We start from the raw sequence: 12,710 nt of genomic DNA, 5'->3' as shown, positions 1-12,710 counted from the left end.
AGTATACACGTGCGTTCATCTACCTTGTTCATCACGTGACTTTAAGTGGATACAGTTATACATTGGCTTTGGAGGGATCCTACGTATTTACTTACATAGTTCCATACAATTCATCAGCAATGGTGTATTCAGTCAGTATAGCAAGTTGCTGGAAGCATAAATTGTGAAATTTTTCAAAGTTTATTCGCGATAATGCTACAATTTGTTTTTAAGTGATTATTAAAAAATAGTGTATTTATAATTATTTATATTATTTCTTGTTTTGATAAATATTTTTTTTATATTATTTGAAATATCAAATTTTAAATATTAGAAACATCATATAATCTTTTTTATATCTTATTTTAATACATACTTTTTTTTAAAAAATTGAACCACTTAAATTAACAATAATTATATTGTATTGCTTTTTCTCTAGTGTTTTGCCGATTACTGATCGATATTTCATACAAGAAAATGAATTTGCTTGGAATACTATGACATACTATTATTTGAAGTATTATCAACTATTTTACAAGCGTTAAAAATCAAGAAATAATTCTATGAAAATATATTTTCTTTATTTTATATATTCTCTATATTTTTTATATTCTCGTAAACAATATGTTAATTAATAATAAATAAGACATGAAAAAAAATTTCAATTCAAAAAATATATAATAGATATATACATGATAAATGTTTGGAATATTATTTTTATATAAATTTAATTTAGTTGTGAAAAAATTAAAAAATATACATACAAAATGATTATTTTTTAAGTGTTTAAAATATTCTATTAGTTATTGATAGATTTGGATACATTTATTTTATTGTTAGTTGTAAAATTAATTGCATCAAGAAGTTATATGTTTTTTTATTAAAAATTTAACAATAATGGAAAAAATCTATTATATTTTTTTAAATAAAGTTCGAATTATTTCTTTTATTTGAAATCATAGTTAAATAAAAACAATTTAAATCAATTTCGGAACTAAATATGATAGTAAAATAAATATGATAAAAAATATTCTTCTTAAGAAAATGAATGATCAAGAATAATTGATGCTGTACTTTGATCAATCATCATGTAGAAAAACAACTGCAGTGCGGTGTATTTGAAGCAAATATTGATTGATTATTATCGGTGTGCAATGTAAAAAGTTGGATGATTAAAAAAATAAATCTCTTGAAAATTATTGGAATAAAATTTTGAGAATTAAATATCATCAAATTAGAAATTTATAAATACTATTATAATTTATGATTTTAAACTATATGATTCATAGCGTGATTAACATTTTTAATTCATTGATTAAATGTTTTGAATAAAAAACTTACTCGCGAAGAATATCTTATGAATCGATATTAATGTTGGAACATGAAGAAACATGCTATTATATTATACTATAATGGAAAACAAGTCATCACAAATGTGAATTTTATGTAAATGCGAAAAGAGATATACACTTTTAAACATAAATGAATATGAACGAAATTCTAAAATCTTTCTTAAAATTGGCATTGGAAAAGCATAGTTTTGAAATTCGATTATTTTTACTTCATTAAACGTGTACTGTTGAAAGTTGATACTTTGAAACGCTTGTGTATTTCATACAAGCTTATTTATTATTGTATCATTATCGGTTCGAAATTCAATATAAAATCAATCGATTGTTTTATTCTATATATTGATTATTAGAAGTAAATTAAAAAAAGACAAAAATCGATTTGAACCTCATGGCAACGAAAGGTCATTGACACCATTGACGTAACATGTATTCAAGATGAACCACGATTCAACGATTTGTCGTCAATATTTCTACTGTAGTCAACGTAGACATCGTATCAGGTATACTGTTCTTATAAAAATTTCTTAATGATTTATTATTACATTACAATTTTTTTATCTTCTATTAATTTGATGATTTTCTGTCAAATTAATTTTATATATTCAATTATAATTTTTGAATTTGATTAATCACATAGATAAATAATTATAATTTTTTTCTAAAATTTTGATATTTATTTTATATTTTTGTTTATTATCTAATATTTCTTTTTTGAATGAGTTCTAATTTAATATTGAAATATGATGTCAAATATAAAATATCAACTATTATATTAATCATTAATTTTAAAAATTTTTATTATTTTTAAATATTTATGATAAAGTTCTAATTTAATTTAACAGTGATAGATTTTTAATCTAACGTAGATTATGTCAAAAAAAATTATTGATCATCAATATCTTGTTTTCCTTGAGAAATCAAGGAAGTTAAGTCCTTGAAACTAGAAAATTTTATGACCAAGCTTAGAAACATCAAATAAAGGAAATAGTGATCATTTCAAAAGAAAAAGAAATTAAATAATCAAACTTAATAATCAAGGTTTTTACGAATCTTTTCTAAATATATATAATATATTATATATTATATATTATTATATATTTATATAATATATTTATATATTATATATTTGCGATTTATCGTATTTATTTATCAATCTTGATCATATTTCAGGAACTCTCTTTATCAAAAAGAATTACTATGGTATTTATTATTTATAATATATACTAATAATATTAGTGTATATATTATGAATTATTACTGATAGATTCATTAAAGCATATTTTTTGCTTTGATTACATTTTACAATGCAAAGTACATATAAATAGAAAAATAAATTTATGCATAATTATTCATGCATATATCAAATTTATTAAAATTCTGATACATATATATTTTTATATATATTTATATTATATATATATATATATATATATATATATATATATTTTTATATATATTTTTATATCTCTTTTTAACTTTCAATATATATGTTAATGTAAGTAAAATATTGTCAATCAAAACTTTCTATTAAAAAAATAAATTGTTTATTTTAAATGAATTATTAATTCATTCTTTTCTTTATAATAATGTATTCGTATATGTAATACATTTTATTATATAATTTTTATTATTTTATTTTTTAATTAGATTTTAGATTCTAATAATCAGACAATAAAAATAAAAAGTCACAATTTATTATTTTTTTTTCCTTTTATTGTAATAACAGATCAGCCATATTAATAAATAAATTATTAAATTTAAATTTATCATTGTCAAATAGAAAATATATATATATATATATATATAATATACATAAATATACATAAATATATAATATAATCTCACAATTTCAGAGAAGTAAGTTTTATTTCGATTGATCATTAACTTACGCTTGCATTTAATTTTAAAAATGCTATTATTTGAATTTTTGCAATTAAAGAATCATAATGTACATTATATTTTTATTTTTTGCGTAGTGAATTTAATATATTGTGATGTATTATAATGTATTTGGATATACATAGTTGTATAACATAATGTCACTATCGCGCCAAATCTACTATTCGCGTGTTTCTAATCTCATGTATTATTAATGTATACCACTAAGCATTAGAAGTAGTCATTAGAAGTGGTCAGTTTATTGATTAATCGATAAAACATTCCGTTTTGTCCTTGGAGTTTCAAGACTCGAGAATTCGCGACTAACTTTTAGATTTTTGACTTCGAAATTCTTATTATCTTAACGTTAAATTCGATTAGCATATCTTACAATGATAATTAGATATTTTTTTATTATTTATAATATAAATTTTAAAATAGAATTATATATATTAGTAAAGTATTTATATTATTAGTTTTCAGTATTTTTCTTATAAATAGTAAATTTAAAAAAAAATAGAAAAGACAAAATGGAATATGAGAGCCAGAATCAATTTTTTTTAATTTATAATGTAATAAATAATGGCATTTATGAAATCTCATTACAATGTCATTTTATAAATTGATACTTATATTTTTGTCATACTTATAACAATTTTCAAGGCAAATTTAATGATTTATTATATAGTATGTTATGAATGTTATAATATATAGTGGGATATTTTTAAATTCTAGATATTATAGATATTCTTATAACTTTTAAATTTAAAAATATTAGTTGATATTATTTATTAAATTATAGGCAATTGAAAAGTTATTGGAATATTGAAATGTTTTGGAATGTTAATATATCTATCAAAATTGTGTTTCAAGATTTTCAGACTCAAAATTTTTTTTTTGTTTATAATACAATATTGCAACATTTATGAAAAGTTTATAAAATTTTTAATGAAGAAAAAGAATAAAATAATATTGAAAAAAAGAATTATTTATATTTTTATTTATAATAAAAAATAATTCCAATAAAATAAGAATTTTAAAAAAATTATTTTGGCCATCTTTTTTCAAATTAAGTTTGAAAAGTTTTCATTATATTTCAATATTGAATGTAATTATATCAGTACAATATTTCATTAAATATACATTTAAATAAATATAAAACAATAAAAATATATGAGTTTTTAAAAATTGTTCATTAAGTAGAAAATATAAGAAAAGTTATTTAATTAGTAACTTAATTTGATATTAAAATTTGATATCAATAATATAATAATGAAATAAATATTTAATGAATTTATCTTTTGTATTGAAAAAATTTAATTTCTAATGATTTTTTATTATTTTATAGTATTTTTTTTTTTATTCAAAAATGATAATGAACTTTTAATATTCTGATTCTTAATATTTTTTTAACTACAGGAAAATTTTATAAACAATATTTTTCCCTTTATTTTATATGAGAAATATTCATTAAATTTTATGTATTTTTTCGAAATTCTACTAAAAAAACAATTAGATTTATATGATTGAATCGTAAAAATTTTTTGATTTTGAAGTTAATAATATTTTAATAATATTTTTTTTTAATATTTTGCAATTATAAACCAAATAAATTATATATAATTAATAAATTACTTTAAAAAGAATAGAATCTACTTTTCATAAAATAGGATTTCGAATATTCAAGATTAAGATGAAAATTGATAAAAATTGATAAAAATTGTAATTATTGAATTATTACAATAAAAAACATTTAGAGATTTATATAATATATATATAATGGTAATAAATGTTTATAAATGTTATTTCGTATATCAATTTTGTGTTTGTTTTGATTTTTCGAAAGAATCGATCTTAAATGTTTCATAAATATATTAAAAATCTGTATAAGACAATAAATAAAAAAGACAACGAGTTTTTTGCAAAATGAAAATTTCAATGTTTTTAATGGATTAAGATCAATTATTAAAATTTTCTAAAACAAGAAGAATTCTCACAATTTTGTTCATTATTGGAAATTCAATATATTTTAATTTCATTATATTAAATTTATTATATATATATATATATATATATATATATATATATATATATATATTATTAAATTATAATAGATTATTAAATTCATCTTGACAGTTGCTAACATTAATGTAAAAAAAAATATAAGTGTCAATTAAAAAAAAAATTATGATATTGCTATTATTTTTCATAACTACTATATAGTAAATCTAAAAAATTGTTTTGACATTTTTTTTTTAAATCTATTGATTGAAAAAAATATTGAAAATTAATAGTATGAACATTCTCTATTCATTTTAGATGAATATAAAAATGAATTAAAAATATTGGAATTTATCTTAATCCAACAATTGATAAGATGACACGTAATAAAGATTTATCCGGAATATATATAATCTTCATATATATATATATATGTGTCATATATATATATATATATATATATATGAGTAACTTACAAATTATCATTTGAAATATCAGGAAAAATGCAGATTGATATACATATATATGTGTGTATATATATATATATATATATATATATATTTACTAACTTTCTGTATTCTGTATGCAAAATAAGATCGAATTGCATCTTTAAATTCAACCGAAATCATATATTATATTTTTATCATATATAATTATTATATATAATTTTTATCATATTTTTTTAAATATTTGTTTTTCTAGTTCATAACAACGATTTTGATCATTCTTTATTTTTCATCAAAATCATTGCATTACTTTTATTTATTATTATTATATAATTTATTGTAATTTATTGTCTTTCTTATCTATTATATCTAATTTATAATTTATTTTATATTTATAAGTAATATTTATATTATATTTTATATTTATATATTATATATTATATATTATAATATTATTATTTTTATATATATCATGTATAATGAAAAAATGATTATAAAGTTTATAAAATTTAAATGTATAATATGTAATCGTAAAATTATATAATTTAATAATTATATAATGTAATATTAATTCTATTATAATTTGATTTAATTTAAAACGAAAATTTAAAAATAATGTTCAACATTTAAACAAACATTCTGTAATAAATTATATAAACATTCTATAATAAATTTTATATTCAATATTATTCTAAATCACGATATAGTCTTTCATTTGTAACAATACAATTAATTATAAATTTTTTTTTGGTAAAAATGAGAAATATGATAAATTATGTTTGCCTCAATTTTATAATAAATCGATAGAATTTTTAATTTTAATTTTATATCGATGAAGTATTATTCTTAATATTTATTTTATATACTTTTTTATTATATACTAAAATAGAAAATATTTTTTTTTTAGAATATGTGAAAGGCAAAGAGATGTTGATAGAAATGAAGATAGAGGAGAGGACGAGGATGAGGATGCTAATCCATTGGGAAAATGGCCACATGCCCTTAGTCCAGCTTTAGCATGTCTTAGTTGCACCCTTGGTCTTTTTAATATAAGTAGATTTTCTATTCTCAGTATACAATTTGGAGGTATGTATAGACATTACTATGTAGTTGTACAAAGTTTTTAATTTTTATTATATTTTTTACTATTTTCTTTTCAGCAAATTTCATTGTACAATTTTTAATTTTATCTTTGATATTGGGTATTCCACTTTTGACATTACATGTATGTCTCGGTCAAAGATTGGCGGCTGGATCTGTAAATATGTGGAAAATTTCACCTGTTTTTCAAGGTGTTGGAATAGCTCTTCTAATTGCACAAGCTTTTATTGGTATTTATAGTGTTGTTGGCATATCTTGGATGTTCGTATACTTTAGGTATATTGATTTGTTTTATATAATTGTAAGAAATTCTATATTAAATTTCTTGTTATAAATATCTAGATTTCAAAAAATATACAATAATAATGATAAAATTTTTTCAATTTTTTTTAGAGATTCGTTCATAACGAAACAGGATAAGTATCGATGGGCAGAACCATTTTCTCTATACAGGGATGATAAATTTATACAAAATAATAGTAATTTGCATAAATTATATGAAACAGTACCAGATTATTTTAGCGGAGTTGTCTTGCAAAGACATCATTTAAATGAATCAGATCCTGGTGTTATAACATTAAAGTTTCAATTAGCTTTCAATTTAGCCGTTGTATGGATGATTGTATTTGTATCATTAAGCAAAGGTATATAAATATTTTATGATTTATTATTTATTTATACTTTTTATTTTTTTCTAATATTTAATAATTTTTTTCAGGATTAAAATCTTATGGAAAAGTAGTGTATGTTTTTACACTAGTACCTGTATTTGGTACTTTAGTTCTTTGTACAAAATTACTTGGTCTTACGCCTCCAGGTTCTATACATCAACTATTTCCAGCCACTGTATGGACCGAATTTTTTATTAATGGTAAATCGTGGTTAGCTGCATCTATTGAAGTTTTTCTTACATGGGGATTATTTGGTGCAGCTGCTATGCAGGTATCTATATAATATATAATATAGATAGATATATAATATATAATATATAATATATAATATAATATAATAAACAAATATTGAAATTAATTGAATATTTATAAATACATAATTATAAATATTATTGTTTTAGATAGCTGCTCATAATAAACATAAACATTTATTACAACGAGATACAAGTCTTGTAATTGTATTAACAATTGCAGTTTTACTTCTCGCTGCTTTTCTAGCAAATACTTGTGTACAAGTTCTCAGACATCACGGATATATTTATATACCTAGTTCATTTGGTAATTAATATAGCTACATACTATCAATTTAAATTAAATAAAATTGTATTTATATATAATATTCTATTTTAGAAAAAATATCATTATATATGTTTATGAGACCCGTCAGTCAACCTGCACCATCAGGATATAGTAGTACACCAGAAAGATTTATGGCACATACTTCTTTTATTGTTGGAGAACGCGTAACTCGTCCTGGTGCAGATTTTAGCATTGAATCTGGTTATCAAGTTTTAAGATTATCGACTGAATTGGTTCCCGCAACATTAGCATTATTAGGTACTGAGCAAGTATCGCCATTTTGGGCAATTCTCTTTTATTTCATTCTTATTCTATTTGGAATAGCTCAACAGGTAATTAAAATATAATAAAAATTGAAAATATAATATTCAATTCTATAAGTTTATATATATATTTTAATATTATAGCTGGCAATATGGCATTGTGTGATAACTGGTATTATGGCAATCAATACAAAAATGATGAAGTTGTGGGAAACTACTGTTACATTCTTCAGTTGTGCTTGTGCTTACATACTAGGTTTACCTATGGCTACAGAAGTAAATATAATTATTTATTTTTATTTATTTATATAATATATTTATGAAATATTTCGAATCAAAAATATTGATTTAAAATAATATCTATTAATAATATTAAAAAATTATTGTACAGAATAATATATTATTAAAATAGATTATAGAATATAGATTATAGATTATAGAAATTTGAAAAATCGATTTTAAAGAACAAATATAAAAGTTAGTATATCGATCGAAGTTTATTTATTAAATTAAAACTATTTAAATTTAAATTTATATTATAACTATTTTAACTATTTTATATTTAAATTTATATTATATAAGATGAAACGAGATAAAAACAAAATATAAAACAAATTTTGATTATTTATAATTTAATAAATAAACCTCGATTGAAATTTTTACTAATTTGTATTAATTTATATTTGTTTCGGTCCCTAGAATCAATTTTCCAAAGATATCTCAAAAATATATTAATTTCCTATATATAATATTATAATAATATAATAATTTAATATAATATAATATAAAGTGCTTGTTTTGTTCGAGCGTAGAATTTAAAATTATCTTCTTATCAGATAGACCATGTAATATTCTATTTATATAGATAACAATTATCAATCCAAGTACAAACCTGATTAAGTATTTCATCAGTATGACTAGAATCATCGTGTGTTTTACAAAATGAATAATCAAGTTAATTCTGTAGTACGACGAAGCGTACCTTGTTATTTCTGCAACAATTTTTTGGAAGAAAAATATTTGTACAATCATGTAAAACATTGCGGATCTGTTTTAGAGGAATGTTCTTTTAAATGTGGAATTTATGTACCTCGAAAAAATATGGAAGATCATCGAAAAACATGCAACAAGAATATTACTAAAGGAAATAATCAGATAAAAGAAATCCAAGATTCTTTATGGAAAGATAAAATATTCTCTATTCTAACATTGCTACGATCTGCAATAAATATCGAGGAAAAAGAACGTAGAATTCTTCAGGATAATATGTCTCAATGCTTAAAATTACTGAATTCTCAACAAAAATCAATTGATTTCTTGCAATTTCAACTTACAAATGTAATAAAAGAATGTCATCAGTCTAATGAAATATTAAATCAAAGATTAAATGATTTAGAAATCACTTGTGATAACATGGAACAACGTACCAGTTTAAATTTTCAACAAATTTCGGAACAATTGAAACTTTTACATGATGAATTAATTAATGAACAGAATAAGCATGATGAAGTATCAGATAATTGGTCTTTAGAATTAAAAGATTTAAAGACTTTTTTAACAAAGGAAAATATACATATAAATAATATATGGCAAGAACAACAACAGTTAATTAACGATTTTAAATTAGAATTGGAAATGAGATGTAAGAGTTCAAAGGAATTAATGGATCAGCAAAGATTTATAATGGAGAAAATAAAAAATCTAGAAAAAGAAATACAGGGACAATTGGAAACTACTACTAATCAAAAGAGTGATATCAAAGAACTGAAGTTTCAAATGAAAGAAAATTTAAAATATTTGGAAGAATTGATTAAAGATAATTTAAAATTTAATATTTCAGAATTTCCTGATTATCAATATAAACGTGAATGTTGTGATCAGTATTCAAATAATGGTCGTCTTTTATGGAAAATTGATCGCTATAAAGAGAAAATGACAGAGGCAAAGGAAAATCATTGTATTCTTTATAGTCCAAAGTTTTTAAGTAAAGAATATGGATATACTTTAAGAGTGAAATTATTTCTAAATGGTATAGGGCAATGGAAAGATCGACACATTATTGGATGTCTACAAGTTGAAACTGGAAAGTGGGATCCACTCTTAGATTGGCCTTGTATTCTTAAAGCAACAGCTATCTTAAGAAATCAAGAAAATCCAGCAAATGATGTAAAAAAATTTGTAAAAGCTGTAGGACAGGATAAATCAAATTCTAATGATGTGAATAAAGAAACTGGAATTTACATGTTTATTCCACATACAATTTTAACTCGTTATCCTGGATATATTAAAGACAATGCATTGTTTTTAGATATTCAAGTGACAAGTACAAAATCTAGTGCTTCTACATTATCTTTAACATCATAAGTAGTTAATAGGATAAATTATTAATTTGTAAAAAATAATATTGTATAAAAGTAAATACGTATCTATAAATTGTACAATTTTATTGTTAAATGACAAAAAAAAATGAATATTGTTTATTTCATAGAAATAAATCGTTTGTTTCTAGCTGGGCATACACGTTGTATATTATCTAGATTATACAATCGGAGGTACATGGTGGATAATAATTTTATATTTGGTGCAAGTCGGTGCTGTATTCGCAGTACGAGGACGTCCACATAGCGGTGAAGCGGTAGTTGCCGAATTGTTTCCTCCAACTGGTCGATGTCTCAGACACTGGGCTGGTCCTCTTCTATCATTTACGTGGAATGTTATATTACCTGTTATTCTTATGGTATGTTTTTGCTAAAAATAATTGTATATCTAAATTTACAATTATTGATTTAAACTCAACAGGTACTTAGTATTACGATATTTAAAAATGCTGGATTTCGAGAACTTTATTCTTATCGACGAACTGTTAAAGAATATTGGACTATTTGGGCAAAACAACTCGGAGCTACAATCCAATTAATACCAATACTAACAATACCGGCAGTAGCTATTATACAAACATGCCGATATCTAAACAACGGTCCACCTGATATATTTGATGTAAGATTTAATCAAGTTTTAAAAACTAATAATATAGAATAATTTTTAATAGATAATAATTAACAATTTTATTCTATTTCTTATTTTTCATTGTGCGTATTAATAGAAATTTAATATTAATTTTTATTATGCTAACATTAGAATAATCAAGTGGAAGTTAATATAAATCACTGTGAACAATGCAATGGTGTAAGTTTTCCTTTCTAATTATTGTATATTTAATATTTATAGCATTCATAGATAAAAAAAAAAAGATGTTTTTTTTATAGATTATATATATATATATATATATATATATATATACATAATATATATGTATAATCTATAAAAATAAATATAAATATATATATATTTATATTTATAATATCATAAAAAATTTTAATTTCACAGAGAATTCAATTGTTATATCGACCATCTTTGGAATCGGATGATCCACGAGATACGCAAACACATATTGGAAATAATATAAATACTAGCATTCATGGTAATGCTATTGTACATGCAACGGCAGAAATACCATTTGAGGATCCACCACCGAAATATACACCTCCTCCAAGTTATACTACAGCAACTGGCGCAAGGATAGCAAAAATGTTAAGGCAAAGTTTTCGAAGAAGTGTACGTCGAATAGTAAATGTTCTTGGTGAAAGTAGTACTCCAAGACAAAGACCAGCATTACAGCCTCCACCTCCTGATTATGCTACTGTACTTGTAGAAATGAATCAAAATAGACAAACACAAGATGTAACAATTCATATAACTGAAACAGGAAATGAGAACACTAATTCAAACATTCGAAATAATGATACAGAAAGACATAGGCCTAACACAATAGACAGAACAATGGCAATTAGTGCAATAGAAAACTCGGATGTAGTCGGAAGGTCACATTCGATACTCGAAACACCTCATCGATCATGTTTTATTTCATCGAGCAGTTCAAATTTAACTGCAGTCGATGTGGCAAATTTACTTCGTAGTAGTATTAGAAGAGGAACTACACGAACGCATCATTCTCTACATAGAAGTTTTTGTCATGACGAACCAACTGTAGCAGCATCCGTTGAAAATCTAGTCGAGGCTGCAGCGCCAATCGGTGAAGAATCCTTAGTCCTTCCGAAGGACGTGTCTCTAGTCTCCAATGAACAGATTAACAATAATAGCGATGATAAAAAGACTGCCGAAGAAATGGATTATACCGTTTCCGTGATATAGATTATATTTGTCTTTCAAATTTTAACGAAAAATAATCTAAAGATTGTTTAATTTTTGCTACATAATATTATTATTATCGTGATATAGAACCATACACTGTCGACTAGAGACCAGAGATTTAGTCATTGCAAGATCAAAAACCAGACATTCTAATTTAGCAACCAAATTTAATAATAATATTGAAAAATTGTTAATATCATAATAAATTTTTCTATCGAATTTTTTACA

The 12,710-nt window shown here is 22.0% G+C and overlaps 1 protein-coding gene across 7 annotated transcripts in view; it reads left to right on the top strand.

Annotated features, from left to right (window-relative positions):
• The window catches only part of LOC412081, a 27,902-nt gene extending 15,192 nt beyond the window's left edge, over nt 1–12,710 (top strand). For 5 of the 7 annotated variants that reach the window (XM_006570711.3, XM_026446272.1, XM_006570712.3 and 2 more), the window contains 11 exons: nt 6,564–6,742; nt 6,817–7,033; nt 7,151–7,401; nt 7,476–7,699; nt 7,830–7,986; nt 8,059–8,339; nt 8,415–8,546; nt 10,780–11,007; nt 11,070–11,267; nt 11,409–11,456; nt 11,658–12,710. In XM_006570711.3, the coding sequence (XP_006570774.2) occupies nt 6,564–6,742; nt 6,817–7,033; nt 7,151–7,401; nt 7,476–7,699; nt 7,830–7,986; nt 8,059–8,339; nt 8,415–8,546; nt 10,780–11,007; nt 11,070–11,267; nt 11,409–11,456; nt 11,658–12,482 (2,740 nt within the window). In that variant the 3' untranslated portion in view covers nt 12,483–12,710. Of the gene's footprint in view, nt 1–6,563; nt 6,743–6,816; nt 7,034–7,150; nt 7,402–7,475; nt 7,700–7,829; nt 7,987–8,058; nt 8,340–8,414; nt 8,547–9,280; nt 10,608–10,779; nt 11,008–11,069; nt 11,268–11,408; nt 11,457–11,657 lie in introns of all 7 variants that reach the window. The other 2 variants (XM_006570713.3, XM_006570709.3) reach the window with 2 other exon arrangements.

The sequence above is a fragment of the Apis mellifera genome, linkage group LG1 (genome assembly GCF_003254395.2).
Source record: "Apis mellifera strain DH4 linkage group LG1, Amel_HAv3.1, whole genome shotgun sequence".
NCBI lineage: Eukaryota > Metazoa > Arthropoda > Insecta > Hymenoptera > Apidae > Apis > Apis mellifera.
This window is presented reverse-complemented; position numbering and strand designations above follow the sequence as displayed.